Consider the following 26,819-nt stretch of genomic DNA (forward strand, 5'->3'; position numbering starts at 1 on the left):
ACACACGCCAGATGTATATATAAATAAAAATAAAACTATCACTATATAATTGCCTCGTAGTGTACAGACATACAGTGAGTTCTTAATTTATTGCGTACGGTATATTTTTGGATTTTTAACCGAATTTAATTACCAGCGTTGGTAGTGTAGAATTTTTGTGATGTTTTGCAAGTTTTAAATTGCAAGGTTTAGCTGTACGTTATCTGATATATGGCAACATTTTAGTCTCACTTTAAAAATATTTTGCTACTGTTATTATCAATTTACAGTTTTAACTTTCGCATTATTATTTCCGTTATGTATAAATAGTTATTGGAAATATGTGTACACCTATACCCCGATTTACACGGTAGATACGTTCCTGAGAAAAACGTGTAAATGGAAAATTTAAAATTTTCAAGTCAAAACCGTGTAAATCAAAAAGCTTGCTGAAAATGCATGATTCTGCTATTTAATGGTTGTGACTTTTTTTTGTCAATAATTTTAGGTGTACAGAGGTATAAAAAATGCATTGACAAGTTAAAATATTTAATATATTACTGAAAATTTTTTTTTTTTTTATTTAATTACAACACATTAAACAGAAGAACAAAAAAGAAATTACTCTCATTCTTTTTTTCGGATCGAAGTTTCGAATTCACTTTCATTACTCGAAGTTATTTGTGCCGATTAGATGTTTGAATCAGAAATATTTACATTATGACAGATGGTAATAAAATCGGTTATTAAAAGGAAAAAAAAACTTATTTGGAAAACCGTGTAAAAGCGAAAATGTGTAAAAAAAGTACCGTGTAAATCGGGGGATAGGTGTACAAGTTTGGGAGTCCCCCGGATTTATGTCGCAATGGGCACAATCTTCTCGTCTTGAGCTTTCAAACAATGGATATCGACAAAGGCCAAAGGTTTGGCAAACTCAAGTAGCAGAAAGCAGGCCGTATAGCAAAGGAACAAATGGGCATTGGGTCCATAAGGTTCATACACATGGAGATCGCCGGAACACGCTGGTTACAGTCCGCGTCCAACATATTTTCTTTTATTAATTCTAATTTGTATCGATAGTGTTTTTTTTTTACAATATTTATGTTTCGCTTAAACTAAACGCAGACAGTTAGGAGATGGTTGCCGCTATTTGATACGGATATTTCTTCTCCCAGCTGCGAGGCACGACAGCGTTTTATAATTTTTACAATTTTTCTTACACAATTGTCTCTTATGGGTAAATATAGCTAAAATTTATACATATTAGCAATACAATTTGGAATACTCAATTATATATTAGTTGCCACATTATTTTATTTCAAGTCGCTGCCCAAGCGCTAAAGACCGTCGCAACATATACTATTGGAAATTAACAAAGATTGATAATGATATGCTATTTTAGAATATGTGATTATAAAATGGTCGTATAGTTTTCAAGAAAATTTACTAAAATGAATTGAACAAGCAACAAACAAGTTTTTCATCATATTGAAGATATAAGGTAAACTTTATCTACGTTATTACATATGAGCAAAGAGAATTGTCTCGTCACTCGACCGTGTCCCGTATAAACTAGAAATCATTGTCTCTCGTTTATTTCTCCACACATTATCACTTAAAATGCTGCAAACGCAGGCTGTACCATTTCACCTTTATTATAATGTAACGTTGCGTTTGGCGCTCATCAAACGCGAGTTATATTTCACTTGCCCGTATATGCTTTCTTTTCATTCATCTCTCTTTCGTGCACGGTGACCATGATTTTTGTCGACTACAGGATAGTTTTCTAAAATCTTCGTCGCAGTATCTAACGATGTCTTACACATATCATCTTAGTGCTACCAAATTCGGTGTACCGTGTATTAGATATACGCGCGACGAAATTGGGGGAGGGGATGGGGGAGTAAATATCGGCTGCTCTCTTTTTCCTGTTCCAAATTTGTCAGGCGTTACAAAGGAGCGGTATAGCGGTTTCGGTAGCATTTTGACATTAATGTTTATATATCATGGCTGTTGTTAATTTAAAAATGTAAAACAAGTTTATTTAGTAGTTTTAAATGTAAAAACATATACTATGTTTATATTATTAAGAAAATGTTTCTCAAACATGTGTTCATTTTTTATAAAATCAAACTAGTGTTATAAGAGTAATTGAGAGTTGAGAGGATTTTTAGCACGTAACATATTAAATGATTTTATAAAATCAAGCCATAAGTAACATAAATTGAAGTCATTAATGTTATAGATTATCCTAAGAAAAGAATGTTTGAAATATAAATATTGTTATTAGTTACGTAAGTAGCTTTCATTTCACTGTACAGAATGATTGGTTATAGGTATAATAATACAATTATGTTTTATTACCTGTCCCTGAATACTTTATACTACCTAAAATTAAAAAGTGTCGAATTTAAATGGAAAAAATAGATAAATGTTATATATTTCAGAGTGATCACTTTATACGGAGTGATTGTAAATAGTTTTTTTTTAAATGGGCCCCGTTATTAGGGATCTCTCGTTCCCCTATCTTGTGTGGGAAAGGGATTTTTAATTTTTTATTAATATATTCACACACTTCTATTTATTTTCATTCTCTTCTTACATAGTGCTTATTATCTCTTTCTTCTTCATTCTTTCTACAGTTTTCCCAGTCTTTCACTTCCATTCCATTATCCTTACATCCATCCTCAACCACTACATGCTAGTTCTAGTTTACAATTTTAATTTATTTATTATTTATTACAATTTCGGACCATTTTATTTATTACCCATTTTTATTTTACAAATTAATTAATTCTTTTACTATTTTTACTATTTTGGTGCTTTCTTTCAATATCTGAATCATCGATATCGTTTTATTTTTATTTATACCATTTTTGATTACCTCTTGGCAGTAGCTGAGGATCCTCTCTCCCCTTCATTGTAAATAGGTTTACACCTGTAATAATGTATTGTTTTCCCAATAATTAAATCGATGATTTCAGAAATAATAAAAGCGTAATAATAATCCGGATTATTTCATATTAAAATTAATTATTATTTACTATCTGTTGTTGCATAATTTGTTCTGCGAGAAGTTATTGGCTTGTTGCATACGAAAAGAATAATAAATTGATTTGACATATTTCAAAGTAAACATTTTTACAGGGTGATTAGAAATAGGCGAGCATTTACTCTTTATAGATTTTACACCTATAATCGATCATCCTGTATTTAGTATTTTTAGTTTCAAAACCAACTTTCGTTTAACTATAGTTGAATTATTAAAATGATTCATTGTCGTGATGTTAAGTGATTTGTGAAATAAAAAAAAAATAAATGAAAAATGAATGGAATATCCGTGAAAGTGTAATAATATGGTGACAGTATTATCAGTGAAGGCTCGTGATAAGAACCTTCTCGTCATCCGCGTTTGCGCATCGGCCTCGTGCGCCCGCGTTGATTTTTCATCTTTATTCACTAAGCTTTGCGCTATTTCAAACCTTAACCAATCTTAATAAAGTTGATAATTGGGTGACATTGATTCTGTGACAGTGATAGAAAGAATTTTTTTCCTTGTACCTTTTAGTGCGTGAATTTTGAAAACTCCCATGTGATTGTAAATGATTATAAAGGTAATATATCAATTGTCTTTAATGGTAGAATATACAAATCCAATCTCATTACTATGTACATAATAAAATATTTTTTTTACTTCGAAATAATCAAGTTTATTACAATGTTCATGTATTTTTTTTAAATATTTTAATGTTGCATTTCTCTAATCAAAATCTTATTTTTAAATAATTAATCACGTATTGACTTTTGTTGCAAAATTTAAGTAAAACATTTTTAATCTGTAAAGCATTAAAAATATAAAAGTAAATAATTTTAAAAAGTAGAGTTTGGCACTAATTTGACTTTGTTTCTTTCGATACTTGAGTTGTATTTCCTAGGTTGTTTACCGCGAAGGATATTTATGTACTGTTCAAATTAAAAATAAATTGTTCCAAATTCAAATTATTTTTGCTTTTAAGTAGACATTTATTTGCATTCGCCTTTTATTTTAACATTATAAACAGTAAGCTACCACCAGCTCGAGACGCTGATTTGTTGAAGAACTGTCATTAATTCAAGTTGCTAATTTAAATGAAACTTAACAATTTTTAATGTATACATTATCATGTAAATGAGTCAACTAACCAAGTTCAATTAAAAACTCTTAAATGCTATAATAAGATTTATTAAATAACATATTATTATTTTAAATTTTAAAATGGAAAATCTAAATTATATCGTGGAACTTTAATATACATGCGTACACCCGTACCCATGAAGGTTTTATTGACATTTTTAAGACGAATGATTCAAGGATTCTGTTTATGTAAATATTCTGATATAGGCATGATACTTAGGCAATTTGTGATCATCAATATTTCAGCCGTAGGACTGTCCTCTACTGGACATAAGCCTTTTGCATAGATTTCTAAGAGTAGCGGTTGTATGCTGCCTACATTCAACGTATTTTGACAACCTTAACAATGTCCATATCGCGACATCCAGACGCCCTTACCCTTGTCAACTTGTAGTCTTCACTCCAAAACCTTAAGGCTCTAGTGGGTTTCTTACCTCTTCTTGCCTCTTTTAAAATTTATATCCAACATTAAGGGTAGTTAAAAATAAAATAAAGATAATTTATTTATTCAACATTAACTTTTAACAGAACTCTTATTGTTTCTCTACTTTTTTTTTAATCTATTTTATTTTAGATTCTACTCTGTTTCGTAAGGCTTTATAGTTGTGAAAGACTACAGAAACTCTGCAACAACACATCTTTTAATAGTTTAACAACATAGATTTATGTATATGTATAAACTTTATTAGATATAGCCTTAATAAAATCAAAATATTCAAGCGACATCAATGCCAAGGATTTCATTTCAGGAGTCATTTAAATATTCGTTATGAATTTCTTATTTTTCTTTTAAGATTAATCTGTTAACAACTGTGTATGTTATTTAATAAACTTTCGTATAATGTCTATGAATTATCATGCAATACATTTGAAGTATTTATTAGAGAAAAAAAAAACTCGTAAAATATGTTTAACAATGAATGATTTTGAAATTACAATAAATCTTGGTAATTATTATTGCTATTAACTATTGATTTTAAAAAAATAGACCGAGTCTGTCTCTATTATCATATCAGGACAGGTTTGAAGCCCTCTAAGTGACATACTTTAAATCGCAGGTTGCCATTATGTGAGAGGTCAATATGATTCTAATTTTTATCAAAATTATAATCCTATAGGGTCCTCGATTTCTCACGGAGTACACGTTATCACTAAGTGATCTAAAGTGTATAACAAAAGACACACTTTTGGAATTGTTTTTACTTTAATTTATTTCTAAAGATGTAACTTTTAAAACTAATTGCAATAAATACAAATTCCTATCAACTTAATTAAATCACTTAAACTTACGTCATTCAGACGAAAGTTAAATATAAAAACACGTTTAATTTATCATCTGTATGCACCTTGTGTTTTATCTCTCTGCGTATAAAACTGAAATCGTACAACGTTCGAATTTCAAAACGGAAAAAAAAATCGAATGTAATGGTGAAAAATTCGCTATTCAAAGCATGCAGTTTCCAAATATCTGCGTAATGTGTGAGCGCTGATGTTTCGATTTCGTTTTTTTTCTGCAAGCAAATATATTTCAAGGCTTATTGTGGAATAGATTTGGACAGTTATTCCCAAACTTTTATTAAATCTTTTATATAAAAGTTTTTTTCTTAAAGTCAATGTTAATTTTGAAATAAACCTAGCATCTGAGTAAGGTATTCGGAAGTTGCAATGGGCAAGCAAGGTTCTAGAGTGGCGGCCACGAGAAACGCGGCGGATGTACGGTGCCCACTAGGTGGGCTGACAACATAGATAAGATCCCAGTATGTGGGCAGCTCTAGACCGGTCATCGTGACAATGTTTGGAAAAACCCTCTGCCGTGGTATTTATCGGATGAAAATAAAAAGAAGTTAGTTATAATAAAATTCATTTAAAACTACATATCATACAACATGATTAGATTTATTAATGTTTAGTTCATTTGAAACAAGTTATTCAAAAATCGATAACATAAGAATAATAATTTTCAAAATTCGAATCACTATGTTCTAAAATTAATTATTGCTTATTATTTATGTTATATATCCTTGCAGAGTCGACTCCTTGAAGCTATTGATCTGTCATATAACCAATAAAAATATATAAACGATTGATCACTTTATATAGGATGTACTATTTATAAAGAGGTGTGAAAATTTTAGGGCTTTTTGCTGACAAATGTACTATATATCTAGAAGTAAGTGGTATATTATAAAGTTATTTTTGAATATTTAATGGAATCAGGCGTTACCTTGCGGAAGTCCATCCTAAGTAAGAAAAGGACCAATATTTAGCCACTTCCGCACATGCAGTGGTAGTCGTGCAACAAAGTGCACCGCCCGCCAGCCCGCTGATAAATGACATAGCTGTGTTTGGGACTAATCGGTGTAACATAACTCCTGAAGATGCCCCGTGGAGGGGTGAAACACATTCGCATTGTTTGCCGTATACGCATTTATCAGCGGGCATGCATGTGCGGAAGTGGCTAAATATTGGTCCTTTTCTTAGTTGTTTTTGAAATACATATTGCGTTGCATTATAATAATGTTTATAAAACTAAACTGTCATTATAAATCAGCCATTAACTATCATGTGAATCTCTGTTTGAATGTGTAAATAAAAAACTTCTTCATAATGTAATAATAATAAAAGGTGCATTTTTTTACTTAATTTCTATACTAATAGTAAGATAATTGAAACTTTCTATTGAATGTTTTATATGTTATACTGTACCTAGTTAGTAAACATTACGTATTAAAATGTAAAACAGTGCAGTGGTAGTAAAACTGTAGAAACTAGATTTGCGATCATAGTTCACAGGTTCGATTGTCAGGATTCAATCTTATTTAGTTCACACACACAGCTGTCACTGCTTACAAACAAGTTTTAAAAAGATGAGCAGCAGCTACTTTTGCGTTCTATAATACCACACTGCGAAGGCAAACCCGCATGGAAATTATAGTATATCGTCTATAGATAACTTTGGAGAAGGCATGCTTATTATTTTCATCTTCTACGCTGACTGCAAGATATAATCCTCCCCAAAAGATCGTCATGATTACATGTCTAGCAACCTTGAATAGATAGTAAACTTAGTGCTAGAGTAAAATAATGCTAACGTGTTAATTGTACAGACGAAACAATTTAATTTCAACACTCGTGTAAAGATTTGCCTTTTCATCGTGTTTAGATAGACAAAACACTTTTTTGTCTTAAACAATGACGGGGAATTCCTTCACAGTTATAAATAAAACTTTTAATGAAGTTAGAGTTAAAGTAGTTGTTATTTAAAAATAAATAAATCTATAACAACAAGTTTAATATTTTATCGATATATTTATATAAAAATACATCGCTAATTTCCTTAAGGCACGAAAGAGGTTTTAATGTAAAGAAAAAAAAGGAGGTGATTATTAAAAACAATACTTTATATTTCCTATAGTCACCATAGACTAAATTAAACCACCAGTTCCAAATCACAGGTTTGCCAATACAAACATTAATCCACACATTTTATGGCTTACGGCATTTGATTTGGCACGTGGGTGAGATGGATGGGGCCAGAAGAGCATTGTCTTCATCGTACTGAGCTTCGACAGTTTGTTAATTATAATAGGCAAAGAGAAATAAACCAAACTTAGTGGAATAACTCGCACATATTTCCGACGTGCCAAATCATATGCCGTGTACAGTACCGCTTGTCGCTTGCCACATAAGAGACTTTAGGTTCGATGCCAGGTCCCACTGTTAAATATTCATTTTGGATTCATATTACGCGGTGTGTTTGCTTTGAATATATAAACTTTCGATCCACCTATTTGCATGGCCGCCGTCGTCTGAGTCCGTATTTACTTTGAATTCTATTAAACTTAAGATAAATTGAAAATTTATTTTTCCGTGTTTACGCAATCGGAAAGCGGTATATTTAAAATATAGTACAGAAACGAGGAGAATATTTGAATATCAAAAAACTACTTTCGCTGACTTCAAAGTTTTAAATGATATATCCAAGTTTTTCCATTATTCCTCACGGGAGCATTAGATGTTTCCTTATCGAAGAATAAATGTTTATTTATCAATATATATAAGTAAATAAAATTTTGTGTCTGTTTGTAATAATATATGTATGTATGTATATGTATATAAAATAGACTTGACTCGAGTTAGACCCTTTCACTTTAATATATATTTAAGGAGCATTAGTTGAAAAGGTAAGATGTTTTATGATTCAAAATTCGCGTGTTATTCATTTTTTTATATATTTACAAGTAGAATAACCCGTGTCTATCATAAAAATGTGTTAAACGACTATGTAAGAAATAAATTATCATGTCTAAAATTTACAATACTTTGTGACGTGTAAAAACACATTTGTGGGATTTCAGGTACGCTATTATATATTTATGGTTCCATTGTTTGAGGCCGCGATAGTGATGTACCACTGTAATCTGTACATTTAGAATATCAGTTCAGATATATAAATATGTTATTCTAACACACACACATATATATGTTAAATATATGTGTATATATTATATATATATATACACATATTATATTTATATACATATACATATAGATATAAATGCTTTAAAGGGTTGAATGTATACCTTATTTGCTGTCAATTTATGGCAACCCCTAACGAAATGTCAATGGTTTCAGAAGTTATAAATTACGTAATGGTAACAAAGTAATTTTTTTGTAAATTCGGTTTACTACATATTAAAATTATTGTAGACTACCCCTGTAGATTTTGTACTGCAAAAAGTTATAGGTCCGTCGCATTTCAATAACAAAAAATAAACTGTATATATAATCAATAAGAAAAAATAAATTGATGTGACATATTTCAAAGTGATCACTGTATACAGAATGATTGGACATAGGTTTACACGTATAATAATATACGCTATACCTAATAATCAATATCTATCTATCTATTAAATAATTTATTTACTTTCTGTCGCTGCGGACCAAGGGCGGTTTAGCCTATAGCACAGTGTGTGCAATGTACACGGGCGCCGCTGTCTCATGCAACGCCGCGGCGCTCCCTGAGACAGCTAAGAGCATCGTCTTGGACCACGGTGGCCGTAACTGAAACCATATATGTTATACCAAATTTAAAAATAGCTTGTTTGAATGTGAAAAAACTTTCTTGTTACGATGGCAAAGTTAATAGTTATAGCCGCGGGTGGAGGGGTTAGGGGTTAGGCCTAGGGGCGCCAGGGTTTCATTGCACACGGGCACTAAATGATATTAGAGCCGTCTCTGCTGCGGACTTTGCACTGCTACAAGCCTTTCGCATTGCAAAAAAAAAAAAAAAATTGACATATTTCGGAGTAAAAATTTTAAAAAAAAATGTCCAAATGAGCAGTATGTTCACCCCCTATAAACCTTTTACACCTATAAACAATCACCTTATTTAAATTTTAAAAATATATATATATAAAAAAAGGTTATAGGAAGATATTATACTCTTATAGTGTTGGTGTCATCCAGAATACCACCAGTTAAAACCCTCGTTTCTTCAGCAATTTATTGTTACAATCTCTTTTTCTTTCTCTATTCATTTCTCTGCTGAGGATCGTATTTACTTCTTGTTTTTTACCTCCATCGGTTTTGTACCCTTGCTTGACATAATGCAGGATTTATTGGCGGTGAATATTTTTTGGGGGTTGGCGAATCTTGTATACATTCTTGATAACTTGCCAATAATCTCCTCGGCGATCGTGAGTTTCTTTGCAGGAGATGAAATTAATTTGGAATAATAAATAAAGAATTTACATTTTATTAACTATATCAGTATTAAACCTATTTATTATTGAACAATATTTTAAGTATAGGAAATTTATTACAATTCTTCCTGATTATCATAACTACATTTTAATCTATTTAAACCGTTAAAGATATTATCGTAATTTCGAGTGGGAGTTCAGTTTTGAGTGCATTGTTTGTCGCATATGTCTTACGCAATCATCGCGCGCTGTAAATATGGCAATTTGGCGCGAAAACGTTTACCGACTCGAACACTATTACGCAGCGGAAGTAAAAATACATTAAAACACTAATCGTTACTCCGAGAACCTTCACAATTGTTTCATGATGAATGACAAACAGATTTTTGTAGTTTTTTTTTTCACTCGGGTTTTCTATTTAACACCGTTTTAATGGCGGCCATTTTGTTTTTGTTCTCAACATGTCTACGTTGTTAATTAAATAACATAAAAGTGAGATAATTAACAAATCAACTTATGAATTACATATATAATTTTTTTGGTAGTTTTAATGTACTTTTCACTTCACAAATACACTCAATCTTACAGTAATCCTATCTTTATAAAGTCTACATCTTTAACATATATTAACTGCGTTCAATAATGAGTAAATATATATATTAATTTTTGGATAGAACATACTTAGTCAGATAATAATATATCGTAAAATTATTTTTTCAATTTGAGCATCGAAATTGTATCAGACATATTGACGCACATTTAACCGACAGACAGGAGACCGAATTGACTCTGACGACGTTTTGTATTGTACATTGACCTTTGGAAAGAGAGATTCGGCTAATATCGGCTTCGTAGAGCACTATCTCTGTCCCAGAACACCTATGTGACGTTTTGCCAGTCGTCGTATTTCTTGCGACAGAGATAGCGCTCTACGAAGCCGAAATTAGCCGATTGTCTCTTTCCAAAGGTCGACGTGCAATATTTATCGTCGGGTACTGTAGTCGCCTGGTCTCGACATATTTGGGATGGTATAGCGATTGTAAATTTATTATTTGTTTCAATATATAACACAGCCTTTTACTTGCCTTTAGGGGATACAAACTAAGAAGTTACTTCTGACTGAATCCTTCATGCAGGTTTATATATAATAGAAAACCTTTGGCGTGTATGCACCGCCTAGTGATTATGATAACAGGTAAGTCGTGAGTGACATGTTATCATACGGCGACGCCTTGAGCATGTTTACATTGTCATAACATTAAAGACTTGTTTCGCGAAATTACCAACCTTGGCCAGTTGCTAGTGTTTAATAGAGAAATGCTATATTTTAATATATATGTTACTACACGATACACGTAATGTCTTTGCTACGAATTATCTACAAATATAATATCGCTGTAAAATGTATTTTTGGTGCCTATATAAATAATCTTCATGCATTTTTAAAAATAGAACAGTTGTGAAAAAAAAATGTATTTTAAGGTTATGTTTGGTTTCCACAAACACAAACACGAATGCCCTTGTAACTTATTTATCGACATTGCAAATGCAAGTTGTACTGAAAACACTTCTATGAAGTATAAGAAAACTTAAAAAAATATATAAATGTATAATGTAGTTTTTCTAAGTTATGGCGTCAATGTGTATATAGGAATAACGTGAGGAATGTAATATAACAACCTAAGAATTTAAAAAGAAAATAAAACTGCAACAACGTAATATATTTAACATTTTTTATTGATGTAAGTTTTTATTAAAAAGTACAAATGAAAACCAGTAACTAAGTCTGTGATTGCAAAGTAATGTGATAGTATAAACAAATCTGTGATATCTTTAGAATGCAGAGGGATGTAAGAGGAAGTCTGAATGAAATGCAAAAAATTTAGATTGAAAGATTTAATTTAATTATGAAGGACGAAAGAAGAAATTAAAAAAAATATCAAAACTAAAAAAATCATTTACTCGTGTAAACAAAGTTCTCAGTCCCACTTGTGGGGGTGAACGAGAGGTCCCCAAAAAACGGGGGCCAGTAAAAAACTTAATATTTTTTACTTGAAATAATCTTTTTTAACTTTATATTTTAAACATCATTGATATATTAGGGAGAACCGGAAAGTAATGTCCCTTTCTTAAGTTAAATTCACACGACTACATTTTTAACAAGTTTTTTTTTTAATCAACAATATATTCAACTTCCTTATCTACCTTTTTCCATTTAGTATACAAATTTTCAATGCTTTAGCTTAAAAATTAATCGCTTTTTCTGTAAAATATGTCGACATAAATGACCTTAATTTCCGATCCCTCTAATATATAGAATGAGGTTATTATAGACAGAAATACTGGAGAAATATCAAACAGTGAAAAGAATATTCTTGTTTTAAAATAAGAACCATGAAGTCAGTTCAAAAACTCTTCATAGCTGTCAAATATTAGATGTCAAATTAAACCTTAAAAAGCATGTATGGATGTTATAAAACAAAAATATCACACACCACTAACCATTATAATAAAAACACAATGATTATAATACTAAAGTCGCTGTGATCTCTCTAAAATATGTTTTTTTTTTTAATATTAGACAGGTTAATAATTCTCGCCAATACGAAGTCTATCAGCACAGTTTTTTTTAGTTTAATAATACGGTTCTGTAATTAAATCTCCAAAGCGTTCTTAAATTTACCCGCGAAAAACCTTCAAAGCTTACGTTAAGACAAGATTGATCATTTATTGAAGATTACATAGAATATAAACAAAAACAAAGTTAAAGTAAAATTTCACGTTACAAATAATATAAATAACTGGAAAAATTGTAATAATTGCATTAAAAGAATCAACTTTCCTAACTATGCATGTATAAATACGTATATAAATATCCAGACTTTTTAACAGCAAAGCTAATTGATAAAAAATTAAAATCGCTGTAAACTGTTAAATGCTATAATATCAGCTATAAATAGCATTAATAATTAGCGTTTATTCATTAAACAATTGACTTGGCATTGATGGTATATAGCTGCTTGATCCCATTCGCAGTGACACACTTCACCTCGAAGTTTGCGAGGTTCATGAACAGCCGCTGGTGGATCTCTCTGACGCATTTCACCAGGACATCGTAAGCCTCCTTTTCAGTCAGATCTGTTCAGTTACAACAAGTTTCAACATTAAGCCGTTTGCAAACATCTTGTTATTAAAAAGTTTGTGTTTGTAAATTTTCATACATACTTTAATCTATTTATTTATGTATTTATTTCAGAATACCTGCAGCTAAATAAAATAAGAACAAACAGTACAAAGTACAACTACCAATAAAACGATTTAGGAAATATTCCTATTTTAAATATGATACTTGTGACCCCATCAACAAATTGCTTTAACAGTACTATTTCATATTTTTGTTTTCTATTAATGCAAAATATTTACCGATTCAAAAGCTTCGCAAGTAAACTTAAAATTGTGTTCTTATCAAAATTTAATTGAAATAAATGGTTATAAAGTTAGGGCTTACAACACCGGGATCACGGGATCCCGAATACCGGAATCCCGGACGTTTTTTATCCGTTTTTAAAAACCGGTATTCATGTTAAAATACCGGTATTTAGTATTACATTAGTTGATAAAAATTAAATTTATGTACAATAAAAATCCTTTTTAAAAAAAATAATTACAAAAAAAAATTTTGGATATACAAACAATTTCATTGTATTAAAATCTATATCAGGCACATTTATTTCATCGAAATGATCATCTTTTATATTTTTCTACTCCTGACATAATATTAACAGGTAGAAAATGAATATGGCATTAAATATGCTTTTCTGAACTCTACTGTCATTGAAGCAAAATTAAAAGTAAAACTGTCAAGTTACTTGGTTTATAATGCTGGTCCAGGATACCCCAGCTGAGGTATCCGCCGATTCCGTGCGCCGCGTACGATATCGCATTACAGGAGGCCAAGAAGTCAATCGTGTACAGACGACATCCGTTCTCCTTATCCCATCCCCCAATTAGAATGTTCAACATGTTAGGGGTCTGTTGAAAGAATTCACATAAGTCCTACTATTGTTTTAGCAATCATTAAAATTACAAGATGAAGCGAGAGTATCCTAGAATTAAAAAGGGGTGTCAATGTCACACAGACCACGGTCCAACGAGTGTTGAGGCGTACGTTGCCATCAAGTGTTATTCTGTTAAGGAAGCTAAGTTAAATAAATACATTTAAAAAACTTTTAAGTTAAACGGTTTTTTGATACCCATATTGTGGTGGTTGTGGAAAAATATGTACCTAGTCCGCCATATTGGAACGGCGTCCATCTTGAATTTTAAATTTTGACATAATCATCGTGTTTTACTAGTGTAGCCCTTTCATTTGATACCCATATTGAGGGGGTTAAGGAAAAATATGTAATCCGCCATTTTGTATCGGCGGCCATCTTAGATTTATAATGTTATTGATTTTATTATATTGTATTGTCATCTAAATTAACTGTGAGTACCAAATTTCAGATCAATCTGACAACGGGAAGGTGCTTAAATTTCAATTTCTAATTTTGATCCAAATAAATTTCCTACGGGTCCAACTAAATAAAACCGTTTAAAAATCCAGCAAGAAATTACTGAATGTAGGGGGACCGGAAAGTAATGTTTCTGTCGACATATTTTACAGAAAAACCGATTGATTTTTATCGCTCCGGCATTGAAACTTTATATTCTAAATGGCAAAAGGTTGTTGATAACGAAGGTAAATATATTGTTGATTAGAAATAAACACTTGTTAAAAATGTAGTAGTGTGAATTTAACTTAAGAAAGCGACATTACTTTCCGATCCCCCTAACATAATGAGCTTGGTTTAAATGTGTCAGTAGTATCAATTGTAGGATATGTACAGATTATTAATGTTTTTAGACTAACAGTGATTTGAGGTTAGTGTAGATGAAGGCTTTGATTTAATCTGTATCTAAGCACACTAGATCCTTGAGGAGATCATAAAAACCTTTCAGACGTTTCATGAAGTCACTAAGAACAGATTCCCGAGAGAGAATCTCGGCTTAGTTTGTCACTAGATACGTCTTTATTATTCCGAAATCGAGATTGCCTGTGAGCCTTTGAGGTGACTGCCTAAACAACCTTAGAGCTTTGGGACCTCCCAATTCAAGTGAACAAACAAGTTGATTGGTTATAAATGTAAAAGAGTTAAAAATGTGAATTTATTGCTTATTTCTCCGCAAAAACCTTTCACTTTAGTATTTTAGTCAAGTAAATTATTTTTGGCAGTACAAATTTACAGGTACAGATAGTAATCATGATCACGCAGCCAAAAGACACCCAATTCAAGGCATAGGCAGTCCTAAGAGTTCCCCACGATGATCTGTCTAGCACCATTTGCATCCAGCCAATTTCAGCGACTTTCAATATTTTGTCAGTCTACTTAGTTATTTATTTTTGGATATGGTATTTATTCCTACACTTAAACCAGAGTTCCCCAAACTTTTTTGTGTCGTAGACCCCTTGCCATATTTTTCCGTGTTGTAGACCCCCTACTTACCTGATATCGATTTCCTGTAAATTTCTAACTGTAGTGGAGTTTAGTGTATATTCCAAATGTATTGCGACCACAAAGCGAATACCAACATCCTACAACTTACACAATTTTATAAACATATATAATAATTTTTTTACTTCATAGATACTTTTATAAATAATGTAAATGTTTTGATATTATAAGATAGTATGATGTAAGTAAATAGGTACTATCAGTGTATGTGTCGAGATAGTACGATAGTAGTATCGTGGACCCCATTTTCATTTCATGGACCCCCTAATTTTTTTTCGCTGACGTAGACCCCTTGCAGGTTGTCATAGACTCCTAGGAGTCAATATAGACCACTTTGGGAATCACTGATTTAAACTGTATGTCATCCGTGTAGTACCTTATAACCCTTACAACCAGGGCAAATAAGCAAGGATAATTAATTTTAATATATAGCAATAAAATTTTGCAAATCGTTTTTTTTAAGGTAATTATGATTAAGTTATTTGTTTTTAGATATGATATTTATATGTTCATTCAAACTGCGAGGTGGAGTAGGCCTCCATCAAAGATCATTACAACGAGACTTGCACTGCCCGCATCTAACGATTTCGATTTAAAAGGTTGTAAACACATATTTCCACGTTTCTAAAACTATTACACCTACCAACAATCATACGGTATATATATAAATAGAGCAAACAGTGCATTTAATAAAAGAAACATTCTTGGTGGTTTGTTTTTTTTTTTTAAATGGCCCCCGTTATTGGAGGCCTCTCGTACCCCTAATTAGTTGGGATCAGGGTCTTTGTTTACAAATAAGTTTTTCAGATTTTTCATATTTATTCTTCACACACTGTCATATTTCTTAATTTCTTTTATTCTTACCTTATTTCCATCACAATATCTTTCATTTTGTTCTTTCATTACTCGCCTTCCTTCCATCATCTTATTACTCTTAGGTGGGTAGGTACATTTTTTATTGTTTATTTTATTATTTACATATTCTATTTTTTTATCACAGTTTTATTTGGGTTGTGCTTTCTTAATACATTACTACACTTTTCTTATTCTATTTTTCCTATTATTAATTGACTAGTTGTTTTATGTGCAGTTTTGGTGGTTTGCGAGCAAGAACTTACCCCAGATCGCAGGGCTTCCTGCATGTTGTTCCTGGCGAAATGTGTGACAGCGGTCGTGCCGAGACAGTATCCGTTTCTCATCTTATAAAGCTGCAAATTCTTCGTCATGTACTGAGCGAACTGCGACGTGTCTCCTAAATTTCCATTTACCCCCATTATCATGGCATCCGATATATCGAATATTTTGTGACCGTCTAAAACATGCATTATTTATTTAATGGAATCAGGCGTTACCTTGCGGAAGTCCATACTAAGTAACCATAACAATATTTAGCCACTTCCGCACATGCAGTAGTAGTCGTGCAACAAAGTGCACCCCTCCACGAGGCATCTTCAGGAGTTATGTTACACCGATTAGTGCCAAAACTCTCTATAGACTTTGTGTTTGGCACTAATCGGTGTAACATAACTCCTGAAGATGAAACTCGTGTTGAGTGATTTGTCGCATACGCATTTATCAGCGGGCTGGCGGGCGATGCACTTTGTTGAGCGACTACTACTGCATGTGCGGAAGTGGCTAAATATTGGTCCTTTTCTTACACGCATTATTTATTGTGCATTGATTTATATAAAATGTACATCTGACATAACTCCATAGAGCATCCTGTACCAATTTACATTTATATTATACATAGTTTACCGTTAATATACAGGGTGTTGTTAAAGATTGCGTAACTAGCATGTCTGTAGCGTAGTGAACTTTTATATATATAACAAAATTAAATATATGCATATTTTGGTATACAAGCCATTTGGTATAGAAGGTACCTAGAAAATTTCGATGTATTTTTGAAAACTCTCTTAATTATATCTCCATTCATATATATAACTTACCTAGCGGGATTTTACAATAATTTGTAAATTTCAGAATTTGAACAGTAAAAAAGTTGTCTTATAATTTTAACCTTTGACGAAAGATATAAATAGTAAGTTAATAATATTTAACCTTCAGGTCACAAACGTCTACCGCTGCGTCGAGGAAGCTGTGACCTTGGCAAACGCCACTTATTATCACAGAGCTGATAACGTTTTTATCAAACCATTTTAAAATAGATTATCTCAATTAGAACGAATATACAAAATCTTGTATGTAAGACAGTGTGCATTTGTAATCATAATAAAAATTATTTTAATTGCCTAAGGCCTATTGTACACACGTTCGAATTAAAAATTGACAATTAAATAGTCTCTAGGCATGATAATCAGTGTACATTTTTAACTGTCTTACTCCGTTGACCAGATGGCATTTGCAGATTCCGAGGGTGCGAAGGGACATGCGCTAAAGAGGAAAGCTCGAAGGCGCCCAGGAAGCCCTGGCCCGGGCCATTACGTTCTACAATTTCATCGAAATGGGAGGCAGCTGAACTCTTAGATTGCTTTGGTAGACCTTCTCAAGGGCGCCCAAGAGGGCCACACCTCGTCTTTTAGAGATTGCTATATACATAGTATTCAATGATAATATTATTCTTGGAATAATTCACGGTGAACACCTGTAGTTTCATCATGCCACGTAGTGCAAGCCGTGTCGAAGTTAAGAAAGCATACCGTGTACAACAGGCCTAAGTGTTAACTATAGCAGCTTATTTTTCGTCTGTCTAGACACACCCCGAAATCAATCAAATTGTACACAGCGATCAGTTAAACACATACAAACGCAACGCCCAATTAGTAACAATAGATAACTCTATGCATTCTGTACAGAAATGAAAAACATTTTTGACAATATTGAACATGCGTAGTATGTATGGAGATTTACGTAGTTTTGTTAGCGAAGAAACAAAAGTATAGTAGTTCGACATTACACACACACAGATATATTTTCGCATTAGAGTTAATATAGCGCTGTCTCAATCGCTCTTATGTATGCATGTGGAAGGGACAGATGAATACCGCTGACGTTAACATTAGTAAATAAATCTAAAGATGCGTTCACATATTACTTTTTTACAAGATGTCCAACTTACATTGTTTTTTTATAAAAACGTATAATTCATTGGTTTCAATTAATGTGAGGAACCATTATTAAAAATTGTTGATTTCATAAATAATAAATAATATAATCTTAATATAGTAAAATAAAGCATTTTTAAAAATTCGATTTACTACCTATATATAAATATTATTTATAATCTGTCCTGCTTTGGTCCAAGAGCTATTGGCCTGTCGCCCCCAATAATAAAAGGAAAAATATAACGAATGTTTCTAATAACACGTTTAAGATTTATCACTTTATACAGGCTGGTAGGTATAAAAGTTTCAAAACTTTTAGCCGATAAATTAGGTATACATTTATCTATTTAGATATTTTACCTATAATCGATCATCCTGTATATCACAACGATATGCAAAATTATTTATTAATGTCAAAAGTAAAATAAATTCACCTTACCGGTTTTCAGCAATATAACATTTTGTGTCAGAGTTTGATCGGCCGCGATCATCACGAAGTCCTTGCATTGGATTCCAATAAGGCACTGTAATATTATTTCAGACATCCTGTATGAATAAATGTTAGATGAAAATAAAAGGAATGTATAATTATATTTATATATCAAAAGTATATCTACATGGATATCAAATAAAACAATTTATGGTAGTAAACATTATACGTCAACAATGACAGCGTCAGTTGCGTTCAGGAATCGATATGTATATAGCTATATAGTTTGAAAATTATTATTATAATACGCTATTAGCGGACGGAGTCGAGTTACTGCCATAGCACGTTGCCGAGGAAAATTATAGCCAAGAGTGATCGAAGATGTATTCACATATGTGCAAAGAGTATTTATATTTTACACGAAACTACCGCAACCGCAGCGACCTCATCATTGATGGGTAAGAATTTAAATCGGTGTTCGAATTTGAATTCGCACGCTCTAGAATGATTTCCAATAAAATTATTGTGGCGGTAGTGGCCAGTAACATAGATCATGAACGCTGCATCTTCATATTAATCATAGAACGTCCACAGTTGGACTTACGCCCAGCCCTTAATTTCCAATAGGACCAGTTGAAAGAGGCCTGCTTACAGCGTCTTCCTTAACAAATTCTATCATCCTGTAGGCAGACGTTCTAACATAGGCTTGAACATAAAGTCCAAAAAAAAAGTATCTTTTTTCAAGTAGATATTTACATGGGCTTTTAAATTGTCGGTTATTTTAACACTATAAGTAGTAAGCTACCAGTTCGGAACTCTGATCTGTTGAGAAACTGCCAGAAATTGAAAAATTGCTATTTTAAATGAAATTTAACAATGTTTGACGTTTACATTATAATATCAATCATGTAAATGAGTCAACAAACCAAATTCTATACATTTCCATCAACTTTAAACTGTTTAACACTATAGTAAGATTTATTTAACAATATGCTTTTAATTTTATATTTAAAGACTCTTGTTGAAGACCTTTTGTAGCGTTCATAAAGGAACACTTGGTATAGTTGGCCACTACGACCACAATACTTTGTTTAAAGTATGTTGCGAGGATTTGAATTCGAACGCCGCAAGTAATATTACAGTCCTCTTTGCATTTGGACTAGTATTAAAGTTAAGTTTTAAGTTTGCAACCACCCACCAAACACGTATATATACGTACAATAAGACCCATAAAAGATTTGTTAACTTTTTGAATATGAAATTTTGGTGTTATGAGTTTATTTTTTTTTCTTGTATTTATTAGGTGTCTGTCACTATTTTTATATAAGATTTTATGGTTGCAGCGGCCATTTGTTCTTCGTGATATCCCCCTCAACTTGACAATTTGTTGAGCTATGTCGTTTATACTCTTTCTTCTACGAATGTTTCTATTCTCCGATGTATTTCATGGAGAAATATCTCATATCTCTCCATGGTACGTATTATTACTGTGAGCTTACCAAAGAGGTGTATAATGAAACATTTAGCCTTTCTGAAATATAATTCACAATCTATGTTTCTTATAATTTTTATAAGAATATAATTTCAGTTTAAACATTTGTATGAAATCAATTAAAATGTAACTATGTTTAGTGTTATATATGAAAACTATTGTTATAAATTTTCACGTTTAGCAATTAAAAAAGTAGTTTACGTGAGACCCAATTAAGAACAGTTAATAATTAACAATTTGAAACAATGTCACAAAGAAAATCCAAGATGGCCGCTTCGCTTTTTCTTACCGCGTCACCTTTGGTTGGCATTATCTTTACGGCTTTGTTTGCACTGAGAGATATTGATATAGCATTATCACGACCATGTAATCTTCCTCTCGTGGTATGCGATATGGGGGCCCGTAATTTCTTTTACGTAATTCTTGAAAATTCTAAGGTAGATAATTATAAACTGTATTAAAAACCGCACGGTTCAATTCAAAAGATTTTTATAGATTGGTTTGTATATGTAAAGCTGGATATAAAAGTAAAAAAGTTTAAAGCTTTATACCTATTTCTAATCACGCTGTATAAAATGATGCTCTAAAATATGATACATTTTTTTAATTGGAATTCGATAGACCAAAAACTTCTAGCGTTAAAGATAATAAATAATAATAAATTTCAAAAGAATTATTTCCATTTTTAAAAAGTTTTACCTTCCTATAAAATATTACGTTATCTGCAGTTTCCGAAATCATTGAATTATTATAGGTAGGTATGTATAATAATTCTCAGCAAATGAATTAAACATGCACCTCTTTCAAGCCTTTATCTGCAACCAATCATCATTTATTACAGTTGTTTTTACTAGTTATACTTTATAATAAACGCTATTTGAGCTATTTGAATATTTTATTTCGATACTGTTTTAAAGTTACTTGCTAAAATAATTTCGGTGTTATGTTATTTGCTAAAAAATCTTGATCCAATTTTAATATTAAATCTTTTTTCTTTATTAACGAAAAGCAACATTTAAATATTGAAATGTTTCGTAATATTGTTTCATAAATATAATATTTTAATTTGAAAATAAGTAAATAGAGATTTATTTTTGTAAAAAGATAATTATTTTGTCACGTCTTCTACTTGACGTTTTACCTGTGTTGGCGCCTGGTAGCGTCTATTAAAGCCAGTTACACACTGTTAGCTATATCAAACAAGTATTAAATCTAAAGTCTCTTTTTGAGGAAAGTTTCATCACCATTATAATTTCAGCCATAGGATGTCCACTGTTGGACATTATCACACATTTGTAAAAGAGCCAGTTGGAACTATCCTGCACCCAACGTCTTCTGACGATCTGAACAAGGTCATTTGATCATCTTCTGAGCGGACGTCTTAGGCCTGTCTGTGATCACCACTCCAGAATCTTAAGGCCTTAGCGATCATCTGTTGATAGACGTTTCAGCCCATAGACGCCCACTGCAAGGCATACGCCTCCTTGAAAGATATATATGGGAGGAACATAATCGCCTGGCTTGGCAGCCAGGGTGGAAATTGCAGAGTGGTTGCCGCCCATCCTCTGGAAACTTATTTGTGAGCTGTAGCAATCCTATGTAATTAAAGCACAAAGTGTGAATAGCATAAGATTGTATCACGGGATTCGAAACCACGACCTACGATCCCAAGTCTCAGTCCTCTACCGCTGGGTTATAACCCATGACAATACATAGCAACACGTTTAGGGAGCGGCCGCCCGCTGGTGAACAGCGTGAGCGAACCGTGGTTGGTCCCGATCCCTCCTCGGCTCGCCTATGGTCCACGCTGCCGATCCAAGCCATGCACACAACATCGACACATTCAATACACAGCTCTACACGGGAAGAGCGCTTTGCTCCGTGCAAATCTTCTTACAACTGGTATGCGCCCTACTAGCTTTATTCTTTAGTTTTTAAGTTCACGGATCCTTCCGCTTCGTGAACTCAGCTTCGTTGAAGCTGTAAAAGCCTTCGTGCTAACAGCACTAACATCAACAGAGAATAAGTATAATATATTATATCAGTAATGCATACGCGAAACTTCAAACAGATGGTGAAAGAAAACGCAGTGAAGAAACTGACAAGATATATGACATTCTCCAATCTGCACTGAGCACGCGTATTGGATTACTGCGTGCATTACTTATAGAGAATTATTTCCCAATTGTAAGAATTGAGTCACAACTACCGCGTTTATACATATATAGTGTTGCTAATACGTATATAATATAGTCTTCATATATAAATAAATACTTACTTTCCATCGTCAATTTTTTCATATTCTTTCTCATAATTTGTGGAAGGTTATTATAGAATAAAAATTTCTAGTGTTTGTGCCATGAATCTTAAGAAGTACGTTCAATTAGCCAATTGTATGTTGTCTAAATCCACGTTGGATTATAAACTATAAAAAAATATTTAGCCACTTCCGCACATGCAGTGGTAGTCGTGCAACGAAGTGCACCGCCCGCCAACCCCCTGATAAATGCGCATGCGGTAAACAATGCGAATTACACAACTACAACCGTTAAATCACTCAACACGTGTTTCACCCCTCCACGGAGCAACTTCAGGAGTTATGTTACACCTATTAGTGCCAAACACAGAGTGCTATTTTTACTATTTACATCGATTAGTGCATGTGCGGAAGTGGCCATATATTAGTCCTTTTCTTGCTTAGGATGGACTTCCGCAAAAAAACGCCTGATTCCATAAAAAATATAAAAAACTTATCGATATTTAATGTTAATAGATGTTTTTATGTGTATATCAGTGAAATAATTGTTCTTAACTCTTTGTATTTCTATTTATGAATATAATCTTAATTATATTGAGTTATTATTTATAGAATTTACACCTTATTAATTAAAGAAAAGTAAGTTTTAACAACATAAACACAGTCTAATATTTAATCTATTTATTAATAAATTTTTACGAAGATTCATTTTCCATATTTTAAATCATAAATTTCTTCATAGATTCAGGTTCTTAATAGATTCTTCTTATCAAAAAGGCTTCGTGGATCTCCTGTTCTAGTTGAACAGATGAGCAACGATCTATCGTCAAAGATCAGCGTCTTTGACCTTGACATACGAAAGCGTTTACGTCATTTTGACAGCTAACGTCAAAGGAAGAATTTGAGGTTATGGTCCAAAATAACATTTAGTTACTTAAGTGAAAGGGTAAAAAAGAAAATTAATAAAAGAGGTTTTCAAACAGAAAAAGTAATAAGTAATCAATTGATCTGTTATTAATCAATATAATAAACAAAGTTCGAGCAGAGGTAGCCGAGCGGTAAAGACTGAAACCGTCGCGGGTTAGATTCCACGGATACATTCTTATATGCTTTACACTTTTTATACTAATTATATGAGTTTGCCATTACTCACAAACATGTTTCCAGAGGATGGGTGGCAACGTTTTCTTTTCTGCCTTTTTTTGGTATCGAGGGTGAAGAACAGGGTTTGATGGGATTCTTACTTATTAGAACCCTATCGGTAGTCATATTCAGAATCTTTGGAAGGACCACCAGATCTTCTTCGGAACTTGCAACTGCCCCTCAGTATTGTATCAAGACACAGGAAGCTGTACCTCCGTCGGCATCCTCACTATACCTCAGCAACACGAGACCACTTCGCGTTTCTACCTGGTTAGAATTGGTGAAGGCCTCCATTTACAGCCTGCCTAACTTGACGATTAGGGTATCCCCCGAAAGACATCTTTTGGGTAAAGTCTATGCCTTGCAGTGGGCGTCTATGGGCTGAAATGACCTCGAGAAAACAAAGTTCTTGTTGAGATAACTCTTTGACTTGTTGATATTGCACGACAAAAAAATTGTAGTACTACAAGTTTTGTTGCATAAGGTCGTTCTGTTTTTACTTTCAATCGAGCTTTGTAAGCTCGTCGGGTGTGATGTAAGTCGATACGGCTGGGAATTTTTTATACGTAATCAATTATTTGTATTAATTACAAATTACATTACTTTATGCTGTAAATAAAAATATTTGTTTTGTTATTCCAAGGTTATAACAACGTATGGCTATTATTACAAGATATGAACACTGAAAGGTCTTGCAATACAAAAAATTAAATATTGTTTTTTTTTTGTAAATAGTTCCCTGGTATACGATATATATATATATATATATATATATATATATATATATATAATATCTATAAATATATATATATATAAAAATACATATATATATATATATATATATATCGTATATATATATACACATATACCTACCTACACATAAATACACATATGTATATATATTCGCATAGCTATACCTATATCTATTGATTTTTATATCTCTTTGCCCGCTTTCCACTCTATTGTTGAAAGCCAAAGCCAGGCTTTGTATCTAGTTTTCTCGATACTACTTAATCTATCTTTATACAATTAAAATATTATATATATATATATATAGTATTTACACATATGATTTTTATGACTTAAATCCAACGACCATGATAATGATATTTTAAAATGTATTATTTATCTTTGCATTGTACGAAATATAAAAAAATATTCATAGGGACGTGAATATACTGTTTATCATTTTGGCGAATGATCTCTTTCTATAACTTGGACTTACCAACCTGTATGTTTAGTCCCTAGTATATACAGTCGTCTACAATTTCTAATCTACCAGCTCCGACAAGAGTACTAGAGTAGTCAAGACACGTATATTAGACAAAACTTTCGTCTAATCCATGTTTATTTTAAGGTCTACTTCCCGGATTCTCTACTGAGATCATCGAGCATTGTACCCAGATCTTCCATGGTCTCATCTATTATGACGTAACTCGATGAATTGCTCGTCTGAATTAGCAATGAGCTGGGCAATTTGCTCATGAAACCGATGGTCATGGTCATTGGGGCCGAAAGACGACCACGTGCCGCTAGAGGCAGCGTTAATCTTTATCTTTAAGAGAGGTTTATGCTATGCAATAGGCATCCATCGATTGAAAAGAATTCCATTGGTTATATCGCGACGAGTCAATACATGAGTGAAATCACTTATATATATGTATATCTTATATATGTTACTAGTGTTATTAAAATAGGCAAGATGAATGCTGGTCTTCGTACATCGGAGACTCGAGTGCAATGTGAAGCTTACAAAAGCCAAACGAATAGCGGCATATTGTTCATTAGTTGATATATCTTGATGACTTCGTCTGGGAGACTCCCACCGCGCCGCGACCCACTGCTGGGAACCATTGTTGGTCACGATCCCACCGAAAATTGTTTAGGCTTATCGCGTTGTGTTAAAATCACTTGTTTGTAATACACCGACTTAGTTTTATAGGGTCGTGTGAAGAAATTAATGTGATTGCGTGTAATATGCAGGCTTTGTGTACTCGATTTTGATTTTATTCATTTGTTCGTACTCTAAATTATAACAAACATCTAAAATTATATGTTAATAATTCATTGATTTTTTATACTCGTTTCCCTTGCTTTGTTTTGTGCAGGAACTTTACAATGAAGAATTAATATCTCTCTTTCTCCTTTCTTTCATCACAAATTCTTTATCTTTTTCATTCTTAACGTTCTGATCATATTTCACGCGTCGCCTTTCTTTCCTTGTCAATATTCCTAATTAAATTGTTAATGTGTTCTTATTTTGCAGTATATACTCAATTGTTTTCTTTACAATTATTGTTTACACGACCCTTTATTTTAATCTTTGCTTTTGTTTCTAGCTATAGTCTTCTGCACCACTTTTAACTTTAGATATGTGAAATGACATTTGTGGTCGGCCATGAATGAGGCGACATTTATTTCTTTAGTCCACTCAATTTCCATTCGCAAAATGTTATGTTTTTTGTATACTTTTTTAATGGAAGAAGGCGTTATTTTGCGGAAATCCATCCTAAGTAAGAAAAGGACCTATATTTAGCCACTTCCGCACATGCAGTGGTAGTCGTGCAACAAAGTCACTATTCACCCTGTTCACAAAGTTCACTCTGTGTTTGGCACTAATCGATGTAACATAACTCCTGAAGATGCCCCGTGGAGGGGTGAAACACGTGTTGAGTGATTTAACGGTGGTGGTTGTGTAATTCGCATTGTTTGCCGCATGCGCATTTATCGACGAGCTGGCGGGCGTAGCACTTTGTTGCACGACTACCACTACATGTGCGGAAGTGGCTAAAGATTGGACCTTTTCTTACTTTTTTGTATAGGTCTAGAGGAGAATGAAAGAAGAGTATAATTAGATAGTAAAGAGATTTACATTAAGCTCTCTTTCAGTGTCTTCTGAATACCCAAGTTCACCTGTCCACCTTGTGTGTGGAATTGCTCCTTCAACCTACCAATTTGATATGCCATGTTATTCATGAACTGATCTCTTTATTTCTTACGATTCAATCCCTTA

General features: G+C 32.6%; 2 protein-coding genes across 3 annotated transcripts in view; one reads left to right on the forward strand and one right to left on the reverse strand.

Annotated features, from left to right (window-relative positions):
* Window positions 1–3,406: 3,406 nt before the first annotated feature.
* Window positions 3,407–26,819, forward strand: part of M7BP (Myosin-7a binding protein) — a 133,659-nt gene continuing 110,246 nt past the window's right edge. For both annotated transcript variants that reach the window (XM_068770165.1, XM_068770166.1), the window contains exon 1: window positions 3,407–3,593. The gene's annotated coding sequence lies outside the window, so the exon portion shown is untranslated. The remainder of the gene's footprint in view (window positions 3,594–26,819) is intronic.
* LOC137926630 (proteasome subunit beta type-2-like) lies at window positions 12,845–19,029 on the reverse strand. Its single transcript, XM_068770297.1, has 4 exons — window positions 18,924–19,029; window positions 16,535–16,728; window positions 13,731–13,893; window positions 12,845–12,999 (listed from the first exon to the last, which is right to left on the reverse strand). Exons 1-4 carry the CDS (start codon window positions 19,027–19,029, stop codon window positions 12,845–12,847), a joined length of 618 nt encoding a protein of 205 aa, XP_068626398.1.

Source organism: Battus philenor, unplaced genomic scaffold (genome assembly GCF_028537555.1).
Source record: "Battus philenor isolate CCGP_79_NKW_IND1 unplaced genomic scaffold, ilBatPhil1.0.hap1 SCAF_3, whole genome shotgun sequence".
Lineage (NCBI taxonomy): Eukaryota > Metazoa > Arthropoda > Insecta > Lepidoptera > Papilionidae > Battus > Battus philenor.